This window comes from Pipistrellus hanaki (assembly GCF_964339955.1).
Source record: "Pipistrellus hanaki genome assembly, chromosome: 9".
Classification (NCBI taxonomy): Eukaryota; Metazoa; Chordata; class Mammalia; order Chiroptera; family Vespertilionidae; genus Pipistrellus; species Pipistrellus hanaki.
Genome location: NC_140511.1, coordinates 46498336 through 46524017, shown reverse-complemented (window position 1 = coordinate 46524017; position 25682 = coordinate 46498336). Strand labels below are relative to the sequence as shown.

The following is a 25682-nucleotide window of genomic DNA, read 5'->3' as shown; positions in this document are numbered from 1 at the left end:
TCTTCCATTTCTTATGCCTTATATTTTTTTCCTTTTATCTTTTTTCTTTCTTCATTGTGTTCTTAATGACTCCCAGTACTTTGCTAAATAGTAATGGTGAGGGCAGCATTTTTGCCTTGTCCCTAATCTTAGAGATTGCACCAATAATTTCTCTATTAAATATGAGATGTGTTGTTAGGTTTTGGTGCATAACCAACCAGGTTAAAAAAACAACCCTTTATCTTATTCATGATTTACAAAGATTAAAAAATAATAAATAGGTGTGTGTTTTTTTGTAACACATGTGTTTTCTACCTCACTGAGATTTTTATCTGATTTAATTTTCAGTGTAATAATCTGTGAATTTCTCTGTTGGGTTTCTGTTGTTGAAACATATTTGCATCCCAGAGATAAGTCATATTTAATCATGATGTACTTTTTTAAAATACACCTTTGGGTATTTTAAATTAACTCTACATTTTTTGTTGGGAATTATCATCCACTTAGTGGAAAGTACTGTCCACCAAGTTAATTCAAAATACAGTGATTTTGAATTAACTCTACACTTTTTTGCATCTACATTCTCCCTCAAATGGAAATGTGAGTGCTGACATCTGTTCTCACAGCCATTTGGGAACTTCCTGAGAGGAAACGCAGCCCAGGATCCACCTTAATGATGCAGAATTCTCCTGAGCACGTTAGCTGCTCCAGAGACTGCTCATGTCTTCCTCCGTTCACTTAAATGGAACTATTGCTGCCCTGAAGTCAATGCTAAGCACTCTGGACATGGGAGATGTGGGGATTCCCCTCCTGCCTTGTCCTTGATGTTACTGAGCCCTTTGACTTCATGACAAGATGCTCCCAAGTCTCCGCTCTGCCCCTTCTGCAGCCAATGCACTTGCTGCACCTGCGGCAGTTTGCTACTCAACTGTGAGATGTCTTTAGTGGTTTTAACTTTTTTCTCCACTGTATGAGAAAATGTTGGTATGCTTGTTAGAGGGAGGGAAAGACAAGGCATGAATGAACAAAGGGGATAACCTAGCATATTATTAGGAATTAATTGGTTTCTATCCCTTCATAGATATGATTTTTTAAATTCAACTAATTTTGTCCAAACAATGTGATTCTTAGGGCTAAATATTCTGTAATAAATCTAGCCAAGGTTTTTTTCACAGCAGATCTACCTTATCAAACCATAATTACAATGTTGGATTCCCTATGAAAAACAATCATTGTCTTCACCTGATGGAGACATAAGCAGAGCTTCCCTGGAGTCATTATTGAGCCTCTGGATGTGAATTCTTATATCTGTGTGTGGGGCTGGGGAGACAGCAAAGTACATGGGTAAAGAGGGTAAGGGATAGGTGATTTTAAGGATGAAAGATTTTGAAATCTGGAGAGAAATTTCATGTATTATTTTGGTTCCTATGGATTTCCTCAGTATCCTCTTCTTAAAAGAAATGTCAATTAAACAATGCTTGCTTCTGTGACCTTATCATCCCATTCCACATCAAGAAATACATGTCATTTTTAGAGAAATGCACTTGCAAGTTAATGTTAAATCTGGAAGAAAGAGAGAATAACACAAAATACTGACAGCACATATGATTCTCTTACAGAAGCTTCCTGACCCTGAGGTAGCCCAGGGAGCATTTTATCCTCCACATTCACATAGAATGACATGCTTTAAAATAGAAATTGGGCCGAAACCGGTTTGCTCAGTGGTTAGAACATCCACCTGCGAACTGAAAGGTCCCAAGTTCAATTCTGGTCAAGGGCATGTACCTTGGTTGCAGGCACATCCCCAGAGGGGGTGTGCAGGAGGCAGCTGATCGATGTTTCTGACTCTCTATCCTTCTCTTTTCCTCTCTTTTAAAAATCAATAAAAATATACTAAAAAAACACAAATTGGGAGCAGTTAGGGATGTAGTCTTCTAATATTATACTCCCAGGGTCAGTGAGCATTTCTACCATCTGACAGGTCACAAGTCACACTCATCTCTGACTCACTCATTGTCTTTCTGATATTTTGGCTTAGGTTAAATCACCTCAAAAACATGTGCTGGACACTTATTCCATGCCATTCCATTGATCATATTGCTGTGAATAAAGATGAGTGAGGTATGGTTGCTGCTCTTGAATATCTTATAGTAACAGAGAAAGAAAATAATTTCAACATAATTTGTTAAGAGCTATGATAGAGGTAAGTACAGCATGTTGTAAATACATTTATGAATCTAGAATATATATATATATATATATATATATATATATATATATATATATATTTGTGAATGTGTGTACTTTTGTGTGTCTATTCTACATATGCTGGAGATAGGTGGTAGTGGGGGATGGCTAAGAAGGCTTAGAAATCAGCAGTATCCTGTAGTTGCCCTTTGACTAAGTTAACCACCAACTTGGGCATCACTTAGAACTTTGGGACAAGTGTTTAGTGTTATTCTCTATATCTTTTCATCAAAAGTGAAACCATTATCTGTTTACCATTTAATTTTTTCTGAGATCTAGACACATAATTGATACTATTTCACTAAATTCTACTCTGGGAAAGGTGTGAACTGTAGCAGGAGAAGTAAGGGACCTCAGCTGAACCATAACCTGGAGACTTTATGAACTAACCAGACAGTACTTTCATATCAGCTATTTTAAAATAGACTATATTTCCTACTAGAAACAATTCTATATTACTTTTATTTGTAATTGTTAGACCATACAGACTCACTTGGTCCAGTACATTCATTCATTCAACCAGTGTTTGCTGGAAATCTATGATGTTCCAGAGAACACACTGGCACTGGGGATAAACTGTGACTGTAGTTTGGTCCTTCCTACCTGAGAGTCATTGGCCTCAGAAGCTAGGTCTTTTGTTTATATCCCAAGGAAATGCTTGGCCGAACACATTTACTCAACAAATAAGGTGACTGAATATTCAAAGTGTGATGTATGTTCAGTGAATATGATGCTAACACTATGCAGAGATGTCATTGTTCATATTAGCATTTTATTTATTCATTTATTATTTCAATGATAAATTGAAATATTTCATCATTTTAACTCACAGACGCATCCAAATGCCTAAGACTCCAATATCACTATATAGAGTGTAACTGTCTTTTTTTTTTTTTAGAAAATTCCTTGCAATTCCATGAGCCCAATAGTTCTTAACTTGGAATTCAGGGACTTCTTTAATTTAGCTGTGAATGCTATTTACACTAAATCTAAAATGCCCTTCTTGTTTTATAGTATCTAGCACTATAGTATACATGGCTTTATCACCAGTGGAAATCAGAGGTATATTTATATCACATTGCAGTTGTTGAAGATATCTCAAAATATCATTTAAGTTCATCATTTTTAAATTAAGGTGATTATTAGACCCATCACAACATTTAAAAAATTAATGATTTGAAGAAGCACATGTATTATTATATATAACATATTTGTTTTCTAAAGTTATTTGATGACTATATTTAATGTAATAGTTTCTTTGACAATCCTATACATTCTATTTTTATGTATGTACATGTGTGTATGTGTATATATATATATATATATATATATATGTATGTATGCATTTGATGTATTTAAAACGTTATTTTGAAGTATTTTATTAGAAAGATAAAGGAGTTGATAGTCCTCATGTAGAGCCTTAAAATTAAGACTTTAAATTAAATTTCCTTTTACTCTTTTTGGAGAGGCCCTATGATATTTTATTATTATTCCCAAATTCTTAAATTTTTAGACAAGCTTTTTAAACAACTTTTTATTTGTTTTATTTAATTAATGATAATTTATTTAACAAAGCTCTATGCTATGTCTAATAAAGTACACAAAAATGAAAGACATAGACACAAGTTTCAAAGGAGTTTGTCATTTCTGGGAGGAGTAGACAGATAATATCAGGCAGGGAGAGATGGTGGGCTGGAGGTTGCAGATCAGTGCTATGTAGTCTGAAAAATAGCCATGTTGGTGGCTTAGCATGTAAATTATGTCATGACTAGAGGCCCAGTGCACAAAATTCATGCATGGGGGGGAGGGGATGTCCCTCAGCCCAGCCTGTACCCTCTTCAATCTGGGACCCCTTGGGAAATGTCTGACTACTGGTTTAGGCCAAAACCCTGTGGGCCTAAACCAGCAGTTGGACATCCCTCTCACAGTCTGGGTCTGCTGGCTCCTAACCACTTGCCTGCCTGGTTGCCCCTAACTGCTTCTGCCTGCTAACCTAACTGCTCCCTAACCGCTCCTCTGCTGGCCATCTTGTGACAGCCATCTTGTGGTAGCAATCTGGTGGTGGCCATCTTGCAACAACATGAAGGTGGCCATCTTGTGATGATGTCATGTGAAGGCATGATACCACCTAGGCTTTTATTATATAGAATGGTGTGTCTGTTATTTTGGAAGTTCATTGATATTTGGGAGCTTTAGCTGAAGGTGAGGAAAGACTTTCCAAAGAGATTATGGTACACTATGCAGAGTTACCTCTTGGTTTCCCAGCTTTTTCAAAACAGGTCTCTAAGATAAAAGTTAGTTCTGCAGGGTACTTTGGCTTTGTTTGATTTCTTATGCCTTCATGACTACCCATTCAAGAAAGAGACAACAGAAACAATTGTATAACCAAAGACTTAAAATAATTGCACCAACATGAGATGAGAGAGGTTTGGTAGGAGCAAAAGCTTTTATTTTAAATTCTCCTCATCCCTGTTTCCCTAATTCTGGTATCCTATGGCCACATCATAGGATGGCCACATCATAAAGACTCAAAAGCTTTAGTTAATAATAAAGTGAAATTAAATAGCATGACTTTATACATTAATTCAATCTGTCTTTTTGTTATTAGATATGTGATATTCAGAATAAAGAAGATGATTTGGATCTAGTCTACACTTGTCAGATGACACTAAAAATGAACGCACCAACTTATAAAGTATTAAGTCTTGCAAAATTGAAAATGTTCCAACCAAAACAGCACGATCATTTAAAATCCTTATAAAGAGGATTCTTGAAATGGTTGGTAGTGATTGGGGGAAAATTTAATTATATATGTTATAGGTTACACACACCAACTCTGAATTACATATTTTTATAGGTTACACACACCTATGTTTAGCATGTAGTGATTTCATACTGAAAAAGGAGATAAACCATGAGACAGACAAATCAGACACAGGTGACAGAATTCTTCCTTCTGGGACTCTCTGACAACCCGCACACCCAGCAGCTGCTATTCATCTTATTCCTGGGTGTCTATCTGGCCACTGTGCTTGGAAATGTGCTTCTCCTGACACTTGTTCAGGTTGACTCCCTGCTTCACACACCCATGTATTTTTTTCTCTGCAATTTATCTCTGGCGGACCTCTGTTTCTCTACCAACATCGTTCCTCAGACCCTAGTCCACATGCTATCCAGGAAAAAAGTCATTTCATTCACACGTTGTGCAGCTCAGCTTCTACTCTTCTTTATTTTTGGGTGTACACAGTGTGCCCTTCTGGCAGTGATGTCCTGGGACCGGTATGTGGCCATCTGTAACCCTTTGCATTACCCCAGCATCATGACTTGGAAGATGTGTGTCCAGTTGGCTGTGGGATCATGGGCCAGTGGCATTCTGGTATCTGTGGTGGATGCCACCTTCACCCTAAGACTACCCTACAGAGGCAGCAATAGTATTGCTCATTTCTTTTGTGAGGCACCTGCCCTGTTGATCCTGGCATCCACAGATACCTGGTCTTCAGAGATGGCCATTTTCCTCATGGGGGTTGTGATTCTCCTCATCCCTGTTTCCCTAATTCTGGTATCCTATGGCCACATCATAGTGACTGTGGTCAGGATGAAGTCAGCTGCAGGGCGGCTCAAGGCATTCTCTACTTGTGGCTCCCACCTCACAGTGGTCATCCTTTTTTATGGATCAGCAATTGTCACTTACATGACACCAAAGTCTTCCAAAGAACAGGAAAAACTGGTGTCTGTGTTCTACACCATGGTCACCCCCATGCTTAATCCCCTCATCTACAGCCTGAGGAACAAGGACATGAAGGGAGCTCTGAGGAAGGTGATCACAAGGAATCTCCCACGCAGGCTTGGAGTTTGCCACTGGCAGTGAGACCCTCCTAGCTTCCTACTTAGAAGACTTGCTGAGTAGTTTTCTTAGCAAGACTGGAAGATGCTATGAGTCTCATCCTTGGGCCTTATCTAGGGACCCACCCTCCATCCTTCACCCAGCATTTCCTCTGTGGAAGAAGGATATAATTCATGGAGCAATCAGAAGAAGGGCCTTCCTTCTGGTTAGTTTTTTAGCATCTAAGAGTTAGGAAATCCTCTGAGAAAGATTCACATTTTTATAAACCATGGAACTGAAAGGAAGCAGCGATAGAATTTGGGGAACCAGCTAGTATTGTAAGTAATATTAATCATGCTCTGTTTACCATGATGGTTTTATTCTGATTGAAGAAAGCACATTCTATCCTGGCTGGAGCTGACCTGGAGCAGCAGCCGTTCCTCCCCATTTGGAGCTGCCTGTTATAATGGAAAGATTAACAACTTTGCTGTAGAAACCAGAATAGCCAGTCCTTTGAAGATCCTGTCTTTTTTGCACACCTGCAGGCCTTTGCAAACTTCCAGCCTGCTTACCTGTTAATTGCCCATCTGGCACTCTCTTTGGCTATTTCTGCACTGAACCCCAGCTCTTAAATATCACTAAACTCTTTAAAGACTCATAGTTCTTTTGCATATTGTAAACTGCCCTTTTGCCTACTCTTCCTTTGTAGTTCTACCTATATAAACAATTGGCTTATGGGGAGCTGCAGAGCAGATTTCTGTGGCTGACCTGCTGCTCTCCCATGCTGCTGGCAGTACTGGAATAAACACTCATATGATTCAACCCTGTCTCTGTTTATTTGGCTCAAGGCAGCATGAACCCATTGTTTGTCTGGTTACAGAACCTATGAAATCTATCTTTTTAAATTATGCTATATATTAATACTTATCTCAGAACCTACTCCAATAATTTTACATTTTGATATTTCCGTGCCACATCAAATAATCAATAAATTAACCAACATTACTTAATCATTTACAGTGAGCTAGATGCTACATGTATGTGTCCATGCACATGTGCATGTATATCTGTGGGGGTGGGCAAAGTAGGTTTACAGTTGTGAATACAAGAAATGAAGTTTATTCATTATTACTTATTTATTGAATTTTTATTTGTAGTACTTGTTAACCTACTTTTTCCCACCTCTGTATAGGTTTAAGGTGGGTAGGGCATGGGCACAGTGAAGCAGAATTTATGAGCTCTGCTCTACTTCTCATTAGAGAGATGAGTGCTGTAATCTATTAGGACACACTTTATTAGGTAAAGATGGAGTTTTGAAAACTAACAAGAAATAGTGACATCTGAGGGAAGCAAGAGTGAGATGTTATTACCAATCCTGGGCCTGAAGGACCATGAGGAGGCAACTAGAACTTGGAGAGGGTAGCTGTGTATAAAAGGCCATCATACAGGACCCATGGACTTAGGTACATGGAGGTGAGGGAGCAATGGGAATGTTTCAAGGTCATTCTCAGCCCACCTCTGATTTCCTATTCTGGTATTAAAAAAAAATGCAGGCTAATCTCCCCAGAGGACTACCCTTAATTTAATCGTATCTACAAAGTCTATGTAAGGTAATATATAGGGGACTGGGACATGGACATCTTTGTGGGCCCATTGTTCTCCCTAGCATATAAAGGTCAAATAAAATGAATGTGAGGCAGTGATAAAAGCTTGGCTAAACTTGGAGATGACAAATTTATAATGGTACCAATCTGCTTAGTTGTGTGATTGCCATCATGGAAATAGAACTCTGCAATCTGCCTTTTTATTTGCAGATTCCTATGGTGATATTCATAATGTGCTGCCCTCCTGGAGCCCTTGATACATACGAGCTAAAAGACACCTTGTGTGGGAGATTGAACTAGTCCTGGTACTTCCATGGTACACAGAGTTTGAGTTGCTTTAGGGTTTGTGAAGAGGTCTTGCCTAGATAGACCTCTATTTTATTTGTTAATTATCAATACATTCTTATGAATAGATTATACAAAGCTATGGCGTCCACGTCTCAATTCTGTTATTTGCCAAGAATACAGAGTTGGGCAATGTTCACTGGACAAAATCATAGAGTGGCTGCTACATCGGCTGAGTGATATGCAAGCTTAAAGGGATAGTTGACTTCATCCAATTACAGTAAGATTACCCCCATAATATAGAAAACAAAGAAACTCTGGGTTATTCCCTGCAGTCTCCTACAATTTGTCCACTTATATTTGACTGGTGATTCCTTTAACCTTTTTTTTTTTTTAATAATGTTTTTAAAACAATATTTTATTGATTTTTTACAGAGATGAAAGGAGAGGGATAGAGAGTGAGAAACATCAATGACAGAGAAACATCGATCAGCTGCCTCCTGCACACCCCCTACTGAGGATGTGCCTGCAACCGAAGTATGCATGCCCTTGACAGGAATGGAACCTGGGACCTTTCAGTCCACAGGCCAAAGCTCTATCCACTGAGCCAAACCGGTTTCGGCCCTTTAACCCTTTGTGCCAAGCAACTCTCATATCCAAGGTGGATAATTTGAGATTGAGGCAGTTGTCAGTGGTGTGGAATTGTCTTTCTCCAGATGAAGCACAGACCAATTATAGAAGCAGTGGAAGAATTACTCAATTGTTAGCACTCTAAACATGTGTACTTTATAAACCAGCAGAGTTTTAGAATATCTTTTTATTCTCTCCCTCACTATAAGTTCCGTGAGGCCAGACATTTATTTGTTTTGTTCACCAACATGTCTTTTGGGCCTAAACAGGGGCAAAAGCATGCTGAGTACTGCATCAAAATTTGCTGAAGGAAAAAAGAAGAAAAAAAAAGGAAGAGGAAGAAAGAAAGGAAGAAACAGAACTCTACTATTTATTATTATTACTTTACCTTATAAACAAAAATGTCTTTAAAAGTTGCAGGTAGAGTTTTTGGAAAAACAGAAGTAAAACAGAAAATTATAAAATGACATGCATAAAGATGTTCAAGAAAAAGTTAAAACACAACAAAAAAGTTAAAACAAATGAAAAATAGCAAATTGTAGTGAAGTTGTCAACCTTCAGATGGGTGCCTAACCTTTGTAAACTAGTGGCATCTTCAGAGACATTGGTATCATAGTCCTATAGAACCCTGGGCGTTCTGAAGTTTGTTCTTCCACCACTCATGTTCTTTTCAGAAATGATTCCCAGTGAAAAGTCTAAGATCCCAGTATGTATATTGTGGCTCCTGAAAAGAGTGGAGTCCAAAAAAACATTTGAGAGCCAGCCTGCCTGCCTGCCTCCCTCCCTCCCTCCCTCCCTCCCTTCCTCCCTTCTTTCCTCCCTCCCTCCCTCTCTCCCTCCCTCCCCCTCCTCTCTCTCTCTCTTTGTTAATCCTCACCTAAGGATATTTTTCCATTGATTTTCAGAGAGAGTGGAAGGGAGAGGGAGAAATGCATAGAGAGAAACATCGATGTGAGAAAATTACATTGGTTGGTTGCCTCCCGCATGCACCCTGAAGATTGAGCCTGCAACCAAGGTACATGCTCTTGACTGGAATTGAACCTGGGGCCCTTCAGTCAATGGGCTGATGCTCTATCCATTGAGCCAAACCGTTTTCTTTCTTTTGCATTCTACCCCTTCAGTTTCCATCTAAACCAGTCACAGTTTCTTAGGGCCCAGGGTCCTGTGGGTGACCCGCTTCAGTGCAGCCTTCACTTCACTATTCCTTAAGCTGTAGATGATGGGGTTCAACATGGGCGTCACCACTGTGTAGGAGAGGGACAGCAGCTTCTTGTTCTCAGGAGAGGTGCTGGACCGAGGCCGGAAGTATGTGAGGATGGCAGTGCTGTAGAAAAGGGAGACAACCAGGAGGTGGGAGGAACAGGTAGAGAAGGCCTTGCGTTTCCCCTCAGCTGAGGGCATCCTGAAGATAGTGGAGAGGATGCGAACATAGGACCCCAGGATGAGCAAGAACGGGAAGAGGATGAACAGGACAGTGGCTGTCAGAGCCTCCAGTTCAAACAGAGAGGTATCAGCACAGACCAGTGCAATGACAGGGGGACTGTCGCAGAAGAAGTGGTTCACCCTGTTGGGGCCACAGAAAGGGAAGCTGAAAATCCATGTGGTTTGGACAGTGGCCACTGGAAACCCTGAGAACCAAGAGGCAGCTGCCAGCTGGGCACAGGCCCTGCGACCCATGATGACTGGGTAGCGCAAAGGGTCACAGATGGCCACATAGCGGTCATATGCCATTGTGGCAAGGAGGCAGCACTCAGCAGCCCCAAAGAAGAAGAAGAAATACATTTGAGTAGCACAGCCAAGGAAGGAGATGGTTGTGTCTTGGATGATCAGGGTCCCCAGCATCTTGGGCACAATGACCAAGTTGAAACCTATCTCCAGGAAGGCCAAGTTCCTGAGGAAGAAGTACATAGGACTTTGTAGGGCAGAGTCAACTGTAGTGACCAGGATGATGAGGACATTGCCCATTAGGGTAACCATGTAAATGATCAAAAAGAGGAGAAACAATAGAGCTTGTAGCTCAGAAGACAAGGCTGAAAAACTCACAAGAACAAACTCATTGACAATGGTCCAGTTTCCCCACATCATTCTTCTGCCCTGGATCTCATTGGGCATCCACACTCTGGGAAGAAGTCGCCATCTGTTTTACAGACCTCTATTATACCCTTGGAAAAGGAATCTCCTGTGGTCTCATTCTCTAGCTCTTTTGTTATAGTTATTGAAGATGAAACAGATGTATTTTCAGAAATGTAAAAACCAAGTCTTGACTATAGGTTTCACAATTTTTTTTTTTGAAGAATACTAACCTTTCTCAGACTGAACCAAGGAACACTATATATATTTATACATCTCCTGAGTTGTCTCTACTTTTCTGTTTTGTTTGTTTGTTTTTGTGTTGTTGTTTTATGTTGTTGTTTTTTTTAGCACCAGTCAGTGATGCTAACTAGAAGCCAGGCCAAGCATTTCTGAAGAGAAGGGTCTTGAGGCACAATGAAAGATGTTAACATGAGTCTCGATATGTTTTCTACAAAATAAAAAAGTGGGGAGGAGAAAAGCAAAGGAAGTGAGTGAGCCAACATTTACCAATTACCCGTAAGGAGGAGACTTGCATGTGTCCTAGCCTCCAGTAGCCATACTCAGAAATATTTCAGCATATTGGAGGAATCTTCATTTCAAACTCAGACAATTTCAGTTTAAACAAGAAGACACATACTATAGAAACTGTGGTTTATTTTGATCCCTGGGCTAAATATTCTCCATGTGGCTATATGTGATCAGACAAAGGAAAGACAGACTCAAGATAGTGTCAGACTGCAGTGTTATGTAAAAACCCTTTCATCATTTTCCATTGGTCCATTTATGTCTTCATTCTCAAGAAATATGAAACTCAAGTGCCATGTTAGTAAAGACCAACTTAAAATATGCTGGTGTGGCTAATAACATTAACCCCTGTGGACATTGGAAAAGGAAACAAGTTTCATCATTATATCAGTAACTAAGCTTCAATATTGGGACTCTGAAATTATTTCTCATAAGTATACACTTACAGGAATAAATCTAAAGCACACAGCATGGTAATTGGTGCATAATACATATGCAATAAATGCTAACCATTGTAATTATTATGATATAATGTTAGATCTACCCTTAAAAATCCAGTTCTTATCTAAGCCATTGCTCCAACTCATTGTAGCCCTTGCTTTTCTTTTCAAAAAATATTTACTAATTTAAATTGATTGGAGTGACATTGGTCAACATGAACATATAGATTTTAGGTGTGGGTTTCTATGTTGCAAGATCTGTATATTACAACGTGTGCCCTTGCTTTTTATCTCTGATAAAATAATAATTTATTCAATAGATATTGTCTTCTAGACACTGTTCTAGATACTGAAGGTAACATATCAGTAAGTAAAACAAATAAAAATACCTGCCCTCCTAGAACTCACCTTCCAGTAGGGAAGACAGACTATAAACAAAGTAGAAGGTACACTGTGTTAGATAGCAACAAGAATAATGGAGAACAACACATTGAGGAAGAAAATAGGCATTTTGGAGTGTGGGAGGGAGTCAAACAAAGAAGGCTCCACTGAGAAGATCATACTTGAGTAAAGTCCTGAGCAGGTGAAGATGTGATGCCAGGGTGGTGAAGGAAGGAGGGAGGTAAAGAGGGAGGGAAAAAATGCTGTTTAAAAATTTTTTGTCTGAATCCTATTCATTTAAAAAACTTCAAGCTAGGAATCACTTCTATGAAAATGTTTTTTGATACCTTATCTATTTTCACAGTTATAAGTAACATGTATTGAGCACCAAGTGAGTGCCAGGCACTAATCCAAATGTTTCGCATGTGTTGTGTTTGTCTCACAACAACCTGAAGGTATAGAAACTATTACTCATCCCACTTTACAGCCAAGGAACAGAGATGTTGAGTGGTTTTCCTAAGGTTAGGCAGCCGGCAAGTGTTGGTATCAACATAGGCATCCTGGGCAGCCTGACTCCAAGTCATAGACTAACCACCAGGCAACACTTTCACGCACTCTCTGAAAACGTGAGCGAGTCTGAATTCACAGGTGAGGGCAAGCCAGGGCGTTTGGTATTGGGTGGCAGTGGGAGAGCAAGGAGTAAGACAGTTTCTAGAGAGGACCAGGAAGTTTCAAGATATTAAACAACACTAGAATACCACTTGCATAGTCTTTATCTTAGAGTAATCATTAATTTCTATCTTTAACTCATATTCTAGATGGTATACTCCTAGAGTAAAAATTATACTATTTAACTGTTTATTCCAGTTTCTAGCAAGGTTGATGTTCAGTAAAGTATTGTTGAGTGAATGGATAAATAATGAAGACAATGTGGAAAATCAAGGAAATATCTGTATAAACAGAATGTAAGCTCAGTGAGCTCCAAGCATAAGGAATTTAGATACAAAAGACTATATACATCAGCACTACAGCCTCATACAATATACACAGATTTAAACAGTAATGAGTTATACATTATATTCATTATCTCCATCTACCCCAAGCCTTCTCCTTATACCTACCCCATTGCAGAAAATGACAACACCCACTTTGTAACATAGGAACTGGGATAAAAATCCTTTATCCCCCAAACTTGATTACTTTTCCTTCTAAAGTTTAGAATCTAAACACTGGTTTAGTGTCACCGTCTCCATTCCTACCCCACTGCCTTTAATTTCTGGCTCTTATTTTCTCTGGCCTATACTATTTTAGGAACCGGATTCCAGTTTGTTCTCTTCAGACCATCCTTGTCTTGTGTGTGATCCGGCAGCAACTCTGATTAAATTACTTACCTGCTGATCATCTTTCAGTCACTCCCTATTGTCCCTGGAATACAGACAAACACTTTCACAAGGACTTTTTCTCTGATACCTGCTTAATTTTCCAGTTTCAAATCCCTCACGCTGTTAATGCTCTGGTCACACGAAAACATTTTCTGTTCTGTGCACACATTATGTTCTCTCACCCTCCTTGCATTTACGCATGTGGCTCTCTACTCTTGGAAACTTCTTCCTGCAGTCAGTCATGCATGACTTTCTGCTCATCTCGCAACTATCAGCTGAAACAGTTTTCTTTCTGAAGTTTCCCTCTCTTTCCTTTCATATCTTTCACCTTTCTTTTCTGTTCCTTTTTACATTTTTTAAAAAAATTTTCTATCTATCTTCCCCTACTAAGTAGGGGATGATGGGAGGGGGGTAATTGCTGGGAAGACTTTGAACTGACTTTCTGTAACTGCCTGAGCACAGTTAGGGCTGTAAGGATACTATCAGTGTGGTATAATTCAGGCATTGCTGGTTTTGTAAGCACAGAGCCATGAATAAGTGTGGTTGTGGTTGCAGTCAGAGAGGTTGCCTGGCAGCTACAACTCTATCCAGTCTCCTCTCAGGAATAACACCTTGGAGATTCAAAGCTTTGTTTCAACAAGGAGGAACAAGACAATATATTTCAGAGAACTCTGTGAAACTACCACAAAAAGGATAGTTTGAGACTGCACCGTTATAATGGCAAGGACTTTGTAGTTACAGTTCTGGTTATTATTATTTTTAGCTGTGAGACACAGAGCTACTGACATGATGATTTCTGAGTTATGGTCTTCTCAACTATAAAAGGATTATTATTATTATTATAAATGTCCTGCCCACTAGACAGGATGGTTGTAGGTGTGAAATGAGAACATTTGTGCAAAAACTGAGCATTTCAAAGCACAATTACTATTGTTTTCTATCCTTTTTCAGGTCCCCAAAATTGTCAAATCTTATATAACTCTAAGTTTTTTTTACTTGATTCCACTGATCTCCTTTCTTGTCTCTTAGAAACATATCAAAGAAGACACATTGTTTACGTGGTGAACCATTATCCTCTTTACAAGAGATTTCAGGCCTGGGCCCTGTCCTCCACCCTTTACTTACCTCTTGTCAGTGAGACTTGTTTGTATCACAATTCCAGGGTAAGCCCTGGTTTGTGTCAGTGGCTCTGGATCAGCCTTAGACTATGTCTGAACGACTGACTCAAAGGGAGCTCCTAAATTATGCTGTGTCTGTGCAAGCCATCTCAGAAAAGCCCAGGAGGGTGTCTCTGCCAGTCATCCCAAAGACACTCTTGGTTGTGCTGGTCTTGGTCCACATTGCTGGTGAACCTTGAAGTCTGTCTTGTCACATTCTGAAAGAAGCTTTGTCCCCGGGCTGTGTCAGACATTACAGGAAAATCCTGGGCTGTGGCTGGGCCAATCCTTGTAGTAAAGACACTCTGAGCTGTGCAGCATAAGTCACAGCAGGGAAGCTCTGGGCAGGGCCTGTGTCAATCACTAGAGGATTCCAGGTGGGATCTCAGGACTATTTTGGTCCCTGCTGTTTACTGTAGGGAAGTGATTTCTCCCAAAGCTTCTTCTTTCTCCAGTGAAATCACAGGTTCACTTTCTGACAGGTGCGTTTTGAGGAGCTCCCAGGAGTTCAGAAATTCACGTAGATTCTGCAACCTTGTAATTGGAAGAAGGTCTATTGGAGCTCTGATGTTTCCTGCACTTGTGAGGCTGCAGAGCCAAGGGACAAAACTCAGTGGTCCATCCTCCAAGGTTTCCACCTGAAAAAGATCAGAGGAGCATGCCAGTATTCTCTTTAAACTTAAGTTTTAATTTCCCCCAGTTTTATTAAGGTATAATGACTTATAACGTTGTGTACATTTAAGTTGTATGAAGTAATGATTTGATTCATGTAGATATGCAAAATGATGACCACAGCAGGGTTATTTAACACATCCACCATCTCACATAATTACTTTTTAGTCTTGGAAACAATTAAGAGATAATTCTTTGTTAACTATAGTTACCATGCTATACATTAGATCCTCAGTTCTTACTCATCTTATAACTGAGTTTGTACCCTTTGGCCAACATCTTCCAATTTCCCCACACTACCCAGCAACCATCATTTAACTCTGCTTCTGAAAATTTGTGGTGTTTATTTATTTTTCAGATTCCACATATAAGTGAGATTATACAGTATTTGTATTTTTCTGCCTTCAAGGTCCATCCATGTTGTAGCAAATAGCAGGATTATTTCAAATGGCTGATAAATATCCACAGTTTCTTTATTTTAAAATATATTTTTATTTATTTCAGAGAGGAAGGGAAATGGAGAGAGATATAGAAACATCAATGATGAAAGAGAATCATTGATGAGCTACTTCCTGCAGGCCTCACACTGGGGACTGAGGGTGCAATGCAGGCATGTGCCCCAACTGGGATTTGAAGCATGACCTCCTGGTCATAGGTTGATGCTCAACCACCGGCTGGGCTCTCACATTTACTTCTGTTTTTTCCTCACAGTTTCTTTATTCATTCATCTATTGTTTCCATGTTTTGACTATAGTAAAGGATTAAAAACATATGGCAGTAAAGCAATATCTTCAAGATAGTGATTTCATTTCCTTGGTGCCAGTATTCTTTTACATTTCCCCTCACTTTTGATTCTCATGGGCTGGTTCCCAGGAGTGTTTCATACATGGACTTGAGAAGTTTTCAGGCAAAGAAAGGAAAACCTATTATCATTATCTAAGGCTTAGCGTGCAATGCAGAACATAAGAACATGTTTTTTAAAAAATCTATATAGTTTTATTGATTTAAGAGAGATAGAAACATCAATGATGAAAGAAAATCATTGATTAGCTGCCTCTTGCACGCCCCCACTAGGGATTGAGGCTGCAACCTGGGCACAAGACCTCCTGGTTCATAAGTTGATGCTCAATCACTGAGCCACACTAGCTGGGTTCCTCTTAATGGTTTTTAAGAAAATGTTGAATGTGTGCCTCTACCCGAGGTTCCATCCCTGGAGAGAGGCACCTCTTGCTTTTTTGTAGCTTTTGGCTCCTGGAAAGTGGTAGTGATTCCATGACCATCTAAGGGCTGCTCCAATGGTTCAGAACATCACACCCACCAACTTTGTCTCAGCACCATATGTCTTGTTTTAAGTAAATCATTGTCACAATTTTCATCCTACTGTTATTTTGTATGTTAAATATCTATTGTGGCAACTTTCAGCTTCGCTGAGCTGCATGCTGGGGAGGCTGTGTTGTCTCTCCAAGTACCAGCTCTTGCTTCTGTTGATGCTCTGGCTTCAAAGTTGCATATATTTTGAGTGGTCTTCCCTAACCTCATTTACCTATCATCTTTTTAGAACAGAGCTCTGCAGAACATATAGCTTTCAGGGATGCCTGTGCCATATTAAAATAGAGACAAGTATGCTGCTCACATTTCAAAGAGTTACAGGTACATTAGGGAGAAAACAAACGTGAAAAGCACAGCATAGTGTATACAAAATTTAACTTATCTACAGATTAACTTGGATGAATACATGTAGGAGAGCATAATTTATGCTGCTAGAGCGATCACTGAAGGACCTTGAAAGATGAGATGTATTTGGCTAAAATAAAGGTAAAGACAATTTCAAGTAGCGAAAATAGAATATCAAGACATCACCAACTGCTAACCATTTAAACTATTAACTCAGAAGTCTGAATGAAATGCATGCCTTTTCTCTAATTTGCTCACCTATTTGTTCCATATTCCTTAAAATGTAATTTTTCCAACTAAAATGTAATTGCGCTTTTTTACCTACTATATAAAGCAAAATTCAAAAGTGTGGTGAAAGATATTGCTGACAGGACTGTGTGGAAATAAGCTGTTGGGAGTGTAAAGTGGTAGAATCACTTTGGAAGGGAATTTGCCAATAGATAGCAATATTACATATGTATTTACCCTTTGCCCAAGAAATCCAGTTTCTAGGTTTCCGTCTGTAAGATATACTGGCAAAAATACTAAAAGGCATAGTCATAAAGCTATTGTTTACAGTATAATATGTATCAATAATAATAAAAGACACAAATGATGATAAATCTACAAAATAGACTGTCCTATATAATAAAAGCCTAATGTGCAAATTGTTCCCTCGACAGGGAGTTCGGTCAGGAGTTCAGCCAGGAGTTTGGGAGTTCTACCACTCGCTATGATGTGCACTGACCACCAGGGGGAGGCACAGAACATGGCAGGTGTTAGTGAAGTGGTACTGGCAGTGGGTGGCAGTGGAGGTGCTGCTGGCCCCAATGGGCCCCTATGAGAGCAGAACCACAGTGGAATGGTGGAGCAGGTGAGTGGGTGGTGCCAGGCCAAGGCTGGTGCAAGCAGGGCCCAATCACCCCACCAATCGCCCTGCAGACGGTGACCAGCAGTGTGTGTGTGTGGGGTGGGGGGGGGAGCAGGACTGCTGCCTGGCTCCCAGGTGCTGAGGGAGCTGGGCTGGGGGCCCAATGACTCTGGCAGAGGGGGTGGATGGGGGTCCAGGCACCCTGGTGCTGCCCAGAGCCCAGAGGTCAGCTGAGACTTGCCTTTTCACACCATGCATCGCACTTTGATTGCCAGCCAGGTCTAGCGACTGCACCTGTGCATGAATTTCATGTGCTGGGCCTCTATGAAGTTATTAAAAAGAATGAGAAAATTTTTTTTGTGTGGTTTAAGAAGAGCTATGTTGTAATCATCTTGGATCCATTTTAAGCTCTGACCAAAAGCAGCGACATGATGGATATTTATGACATCACTTCACCGAAGCATCTGAATGTGAATATGGGATAGAAAGATATCCCATGGAAGTTCAAATCCTTTTTTCCTGAGAAAGCTAGAGTAAGGAAGAAAATGATTATTGGAGTTATAAAGGTGTGTGCATGAGGACTATTTAACTACTTTCCTGTGTCTATACTACATACCAATGAGTTTAAAAGAACTAACACTACCTAATGGATCTTACAACGGAAATAACACAGTGAGGAGAGTTATTCATTGGGAGAAATCATGGGGTTTAATATCTTGTAAATGGAGTATATTTGCCCTCATAAATTAAGAGAAAGTGACAAGATAATTTTAAAAAAATATATATATTTTATTTATTTTTTACAAAGAGGAAGAGAGAGGGACAGAGTTAGAAACATCGATGAGAGAGAATCATCGATCAGCTGCCTTTTGCACACCCCCTACTGGGGATGTGCCCACAACCAAGGCACATGCCCTTCACTGGAATCGAACCTGGGACCTTTCAGTCCGCAGGCCTACACTCTATCCACTGAGCCAAACCGGTTTCGGCACAAGATAAATTTTTATTGGTTTTCTCTTTATGTGTGTCCGTAAATTAAGATTATAAGCAGGACACAGGAATGTAAATATCTGGAATTACCTGATACAGAAGTGTTGAAGTACCAATAAGAAAAAGAATGTAAGTCTTCAGTGGGCAGGCAGAGGAGTTTTCCAGGTGGTAGTGCTGTTTTCTTTTACGGAGCGTCCCAACAGTCATTTCAACAGCCGGATCTCATCCCAATGGAGATATAAAGACAGCAATCCCCAATATAAAATTGATTGTTTGCCATCCAATAAACTTTAATCTTATCTCTTAATGTCTACAGATGTAGTTTCGAAGGCCCAGGGCCTTGCGGAAGGTCCGGCTGAGGGCATTCTTCACCTCATTATTTCTCAGGCTGTAGATGATGGGGTTCAACATGGGAGTCACAACCGTGTAGAACAACGATAGCAGCTTCTTGCTCTCAGGAGAATTGTTGGACTTAGGCCGGAAGTAGGTGAGGCTTGAAGATACATAGAAAAGGGAGACCACAAGGAGGTGGGAGGAGCATGTAGAGAAGGCTTTATGCTTCCCTTTAGCTGATGGAATCTTGAAGATGGCAGCAGCGATTCGGGAATAGGAACATAAGACCAGCAAGCAGGGTATCATGACGACCAGAATGGTTCCAACAATCGCATAGACCTCAAACAGTGCTGTGTCTGCACAGACAAGCCTCAGCACAGGTGGGCTGTCACAGAAGAAGTGGTTCACCTTATTGGTGCCACAGAATGGGAAGCTGAAGAGCCATGTGGTCTGCACAGTAGCTACGGGAAAGCCTGGAAACCAGGAGGCAATAGCTAGTTTGGCACGTGTCCTTTGGTTCATGATGACTGGGTAGTGCAAGGGATTGCAGATGGCTACATAGCGGTCATATGCCATGATGGCCAGAAGAAAGCATTCAGCAACCCCAAAGAAGAAGAAGAAATACATCTGTATGGCACACCCAGGGAAAGAGATGGTTGCGTCCTGAGCAAGTAGGGTTCCCAGCATTTTGGGCACAATGACTAGGTTGAAGCCAATCTCCAAAAAGGACAAGTTCCTGAGGAAGAAGTACATGGGACTGTGTAGCATGGGGTCTGCCAAGGTAACCAGAATGATGAGGCTGTTTCCCATCAGGGTGACCAGGTAGATAATTAGAAATGTTAGGAAGAGTAACAACTGTAATTCAGTAGGCAGGGAAGAGAAGCTCACGAGAATAAACTCAGTTACTCTTGTCCAATTTCCTCCAACCATAATTATAGAAATGAATTCCCAGCTGGAGTCAGGGAGAGAAAGTCTTGATTAGAATATTCGGATTCTAGATTTGTCATTAAGATTCCTTCTTAGTATCATGGAAAGAGGCAAAGTCAGGTTTTCAGTTAGATGAGGAAGGATCTTCCAATGTCTAAGAATAAAGACACAAAGAAAAATGGCTAGAGATTAAACTCTGAAGCAGACCTGATTTATTTTTTGGAGTTGATATTTCCTTATTTGTACATTAACATATACATAAAGGTCACGCCCCTTTAGAACCATGAATCCCTGAAGGGGCCACCAAAGTGGCCATTTTAGGAAACAGTAATATTCCTGCAAACACTTAAACTTTGGAGAATATATATTATAAACCAACATTCATGACTTCATTAAGCACATACAATTTGTCAAGATTTTAGAAATATATAATTATAATATAGAACAATGTATCTAATAACTTTTTAAAAAAATATATTTTATTGATTTTTCACAGAGAGGAATGGAGAGAGATACAGAGTTAGAAACGTCGATGAGAGAGAGTCATCGATCAGCTGCCTCTTGCACGCCCCCTACTGGGGAATGTGCACGCAACCCAAGTACATGCCCTTGACCGGAATCAAACCTGGGACCTTTCAGTCCGCAGGCCGACGCTCTATCCACTGAGCAAAACCGGTTTCGGCATATCTAATAATTTTTATACTCTTCATAAATCTTTCTTGCTTGGCTAGAATTTGAGAGATAAAGATGGGCTAGCATGTATTGAGGACAGTTAACATTTGCATGTGTTTTGCCCTCTTATCTGTGCATTTAATAGGAGAGGAAACTGATCACAGAGAAGTTAAGGAATAGCAATTAAAGTGACAGATCTAAAATTAAAACCACATCTACTGGATTCTAAAGTCCTCTGATTTCTACTGAACCATTCTTCATTGACTATTCTGCCTTGACCTGAGGACTAACTCATTAAAGCTTAAGAGAATTAGAATTAGGATTTCTGTCACATCACAATGAAAAAAAGAACCAAAAGAATCAACATCATTAACATCAAGATGCTCAGGATGTGAAAACAGTCTAAGAATTGATTGATAGATGAATTGATACAGAAGTCAAATAGACAATAAAGTACTATCCAGCCGGGGATGTGCCCGCAACCAATGTACATGCCCTTGACCGAAATTGAACCCGGGACCTTTCAGTCCGCAGGCCGACGCTCTACCACTGAGCCAAACCGGCTTCGGCCACTATTTAAACATATATATACTGTATATGAAAAAAACAAAATAGCAACTGTGGCCCCATTCTGACTCACAACAGAAAAATTTGAGTGAGAAACTTAGACTTCTACCCTCAGCAGCTGTATAGATACCCTAACACATCTGCTGGGGTGGTATTAGAGAAGTCCTGGGAAGCCAGGACTTTTCTCCCTGCCAAGCAAAAACAAAGCCCACTATCCCCACAACAGTGAAGACAATGTGGGAAGCTTGGACTTCCCCCAGATCCTGGCAGCAATGCAGTGGCACTCCTACCTCCTATCTCTGCAAGGGCTATGTTAAAAGAAGCCAGCTAAAACAGAAGGCTTAAATAAAATCCGGAGTCTTATAATGCTACATACTCAAAACATCCTGGTAACATGGTACCCAAATAAAAAACATGAATAGGTATAATAGACTTTTCTTCTCTTGATTTTTCAAAATGATGATTGGTGATTAAAGCAAATGTGTAATACTATCTGATATGGTTCTAAGTTTATTTAGAAAAATATTTATGAGAATTGTATTATAAATAGAATGGTCAAAGGGGTGTAAAAGAAGGTTAGGTTTCTGCAATTCCCATAAACTGATAAAATGACCACATTGGTAGACTGTGATAAATTATGTACATATAATGCAATGTCTACAGCAGTCACTAAAAAACTGAAACAAAGAGATCGATTAAAAATCACTCCAGATAAATCAAAACGGAATAATAAAAATGTTTAAGTAATTTAAAGAAAGGAAAGGAAAAAAAAAGAAAACAGAAATGAGAGAACAAATAGAAAACAAAAAATAAAAATGGCAGATTAAGCTCTAACATATCTATAATTATATTAAGTGCAAATATTCCAAATATACAACTAAAGGACAGAGATTGGCAAAGTAGGTTGAAAAACATGACCCAACTATATATTGCTTACAAGGAACACACAGCAAATGTAATTAGATATATAGTTTGAAAGTAATATTTGAAAACAGACATTATCATGCAAATATAAATTTTAAAATGGTCATTTAATTGTTTATACTTTAATAATTATAATTTATACTTATAATTATTGTAATTGTGACAATAACATTTTTTCCAGAATTTAAAAATATAATACATATAAAATTCCCATAGATTAATCTCACTTCTGAGTATAGATGCAAAAATTCCAGGAAAAATTCCAAATGGAGACAATATTTACAAGATGTTAAGAGAGTGTTACAGATTAACCAAGAGAAAATTAGGTAAATCTATAATTGTTGAATTCACATAATCAGGAATCAAATGTCAAAGAAGAGAAAAAAGTTTGAAGTTATAAGAAATCAAACAATTTTTAAAAGGAGATTAATTTTTCTTTAAAATTTTGAAATAGGATATTTTGTGTAGAAGTGAAAGAATATAAACATTTCAACAGTGTAGTTCCAAATGATAAGTGGATTGCACAAAATATATTCAAGAGACTTTGAACTAGCAATTCTATGTACTCCATTTTAGATTTCATACAGGTTTTATTTTTTTTTTTTATTTTTTTTTTTTTTTTATTCATTTATGTTTTTATTTTTTGACATCTTTATGGGCTCAGAACGCTCAGGTCTCTGATGCATCTGCACACTCTCCACCTCCACCTCCAATTATGGCATCAGCTGACATCAGTAACAATCGGCTCATGATTGGGGGAAGCCTGTTTGACCAGGTGTGGGCAGCTAAGCACCTGTGCGGCTCCCTCCTCGGCTGACTTCCGTGTATAAGATGCCACTTGATTTTCAGTTTAACTATTTTAGGAAAAAATACCGTGTTTCCCCGAAAATAAGACATCCCCTGAAAATAAGACCTAGCGCAACTTTGGGAGAAAAAATTAATATAAGACACATGTATAAGGGTGGCATCTTATACATGGAAAAATGTGGTACTTACGTCTTCCTACCTGCATTTCTTTTTTTTTTTTTTTTTTTTTTTTTTTTTTTTTTAATAAGTTTTTATTTTTCATATTATTACAAATGTTCCTCCCCCCCCCCCCACCATTGCTCTCCTCCACCAGGTTCCCACCCCACCCTCTGCCCTTTCCCCTCTCCCCATTGTCCTCATCCATAGGTGCACAGTTTATGTTCAGTCTCTTCCCACGCCCCCCTCTCCCCTTTTCCCCAAGAATCGTCAGTTCACTCCCCTTCCATACCTCTGATTCTATTATATTCAACAGTTAATATTGTTCATCAGATTTTTTTAATTTCCTTGGTTTTTAGATTCACTTGTTGATAATTACGTATTTGTTGTTCATAATTTTTATCTTTGTTTACTTTCTCTTCTGAAAGAACCCCCTTCAGCAATTCATATAATTCTGGTTTGGTGGTGATGAACTCCTTTAGCTTTTTTTTATTAGTGAAGCTCTTTATCTGGCCTTCGATTCTGAGTGATAGCTTTGCTGGGTAGCTTATTTTTGGCTGTAGGTTCTTGCTATTCATCACCTTGAATATTTCTTGCCATTCCCTTCTGGCCTGCATGGTTTCTGTTGAGAAGTCAGCTGACAATCGTATAGGTGCTCCTTTATAAGTTACTACCTTCTTTGCTCTTGCTTCTTTTAATATTCTCTCTTTATCTTTTGCTCTTGGAATTTTAATAATGATGTGTCTCGGTGTGGTCCTCTTTGGATTCCTTTTGTTTGGAGTTCTGTGCGCTTCCTGGACTTGTAAGTCAAATTCTTTCACCAGGTGGGGGAAGTTTTCTGTCACTATTTCTTTCAGTATGTTTTCGATATCTTGCTCTCTGTCATCTTCTGGAACCCCCATAATTCTGATGTTGGTTCGCTTGAAGTTGTCCCAGAGGTTTCTTACATTATCTTCAATTTTCTGGATTCTCTTGCCTTCTAGCTTCTGTGGAGGAGTGTCTTCTGGCTCTTTTTGTTCCAAATCTTTGACTTGATTCTTGCGATCTTCCCTTCTGTTTTTAGGACTCTGTAGAATATTTTTTATTTCAGACAATGTATTCTTTATTTCTTGTTGATCCCTTATCATTTCTTGTTGACTCCTTATTAATTCTAGTTGATCTCTTTTCATATCCTCATAGGCCTTATCCATCTTTTCTAGGAAATTCTTGAAAAACCTTATAAGCGTAGATTTGAACTCTATATCCAGACGCTTTTTGTCCTCCATTTCTTTCGTTTGTGATCTATTTTGTTGTCGCATTTCGCAGTTACAGATGGGACGGGGTTTCAGGGTGGAGCCTGCAGCTTTGGCTTCCGTCAGCCCCGCCCTATGCGGGTCCTTCAATGCTCGCTGCCGGCGCCTCTGAGAGAAAGGTGCCCTCGATTTTCGCCTGCTGCCAAACAGTCTATGCTCTCCCCCAATGAGCCCGGTATTGGGGTTCAGTTCAGTTGGAAGTGGAGTTGGAGGTGGCGTTCACAGCAGACTGGAGCCCCAGTCTCCTTCCGGTCAGGGCAATCCCTGGGCACAGCCGAGCGTCCCTTCTCTGGGGGCAGTGTGCGCGCCTCCGGGACCTCCTTTCTCCGCTACCCCGGGGTTCCGACTTACAGCCCAGCTCCCTCTGGCTGAGCCTGAGTCCCCGGGGTCTGGCCCAGAACTGGGGTTCAGAGCAGTCAGGGGCCCAGCACAGTTGGATTTTTATCTCCTTTCCTCTAGGAAACGCCCGCCAGGCACTCGGCCTCCCTCCTCTCCGGCTCCGTCCTCTCCGCGCGCCGCGTGTCTCCGTACCTTAGGCTTTTACAGCTCCTCCGCGCTTCCTTCTGGTTTTCTCCTTGCTTCTTGTTGTAGGATTTCCAGTCAGTCGACTTTCCTGTAGTTCTGGGTAATGACCATTTTATATTTTAGTTGTATTTTATTAAAATTGTTGTGTGCGGCTGCGGCTAGTTGCCTACCCGAGCAGCCATCTTGGATTCTCCTTCATACAGGTTTTATCTATCAGAATTAGCTTCTTAACTTTATTTATAATATATCATTGAAAGAAATAAACAATTAAGGATAATATAAATACATAACAATAGTAGATTGGTGAAATAAGCTGTGTTATATTTATACTATGAAATACAGTGAATAATTTAAAAGTATAAAAAAATCAGACAGCATGAGAAACTATTCACTAAGTTCTGCTAAAGTAGGCTATAACATAGTAGGTTTAATGTAAGATTTACATATACATATATACATATAGAAAGTTCTATTTCAGTTCTATTTCTTTGTAATATCTTAGTAGTACAGTTGCAAGTGTGTAAATTTTTCATTGCATTTTATATTTTTTATATTAGCCACAGTGAAAATGTATTGCTTTTTTATTTGAAGAAGAATTATTTGAATACTAGTATACTAATAATTTTATAATATTAAATAAAACATAAAACCAACACTGCACACATATAAATTTCCAATTTTGTAAACATATGCTTGTGTAAAAATACTGAAAGGGTATATGCAAAATTTAAAAGTGATCTACTTCAGGTGGTAAAAGGAGAGGATTT

General features: G+C 39.4%; 3 protein-coding genes across 3 annotated transcripts; 1 reads left to right on the top strand and 2 right to left on the bottom strand.

Annotated features, from left to right (window-relative positions):
• Positions 1-5140: 5140 nt before the first annotated feature.
• On the top strand, positions 5141-6094 carry OR2D2 (olfactory receptor family 2 subfamily D member 2; the record flags this gene model as incomplete). Its single annotated transcript, XM_084894055.1, has 1 exon — positions 5141-6094. The coding sequence occupies one exon, from the start codon at positions 5141-5143 to the stop codon at positions 6092-6094; it is 954 nt and encodes a 317-aa protein (XP_084750181.1).
• A 3611-nt stretch (positions 6095-9705) lies between these two features.
• Positions 9706-10680, bottom strand: OR10A4 (olfactory receptor family 10 subfamily A member 4; the record flags this gene model as incomplete). The annotated part of the gene is made up of 1 exon (XM_084894262.1): positions 9706-10680. One exon carries the CDS (start codon positions 10678-10680, stop codon positions 9706-9708), a length of 975 nt encoding a protein of 324 aa, XP_084750388.1.
• Positions 10681-19015: 8335 nt separating this feature from the next.
• On the bottom strand, positions 19016-19975 carry OR10A5 (olfactory receptor family 10 subfamily A member 5; the record flags this gene model as incomplete). Its single annotated transcript, XM_084894054.1, has 1 exon — positions 19016-19975. The coding sequence occupies one exon, from the start codon at positions 19973-19975 to the stop codon at positions 19016-19018; it is 960 nt and encodes a 319-aa protein (XP_084750180.1).
• Between the last annotated feature and the right edge of the window lie 5707 nt (positions 19976-25682).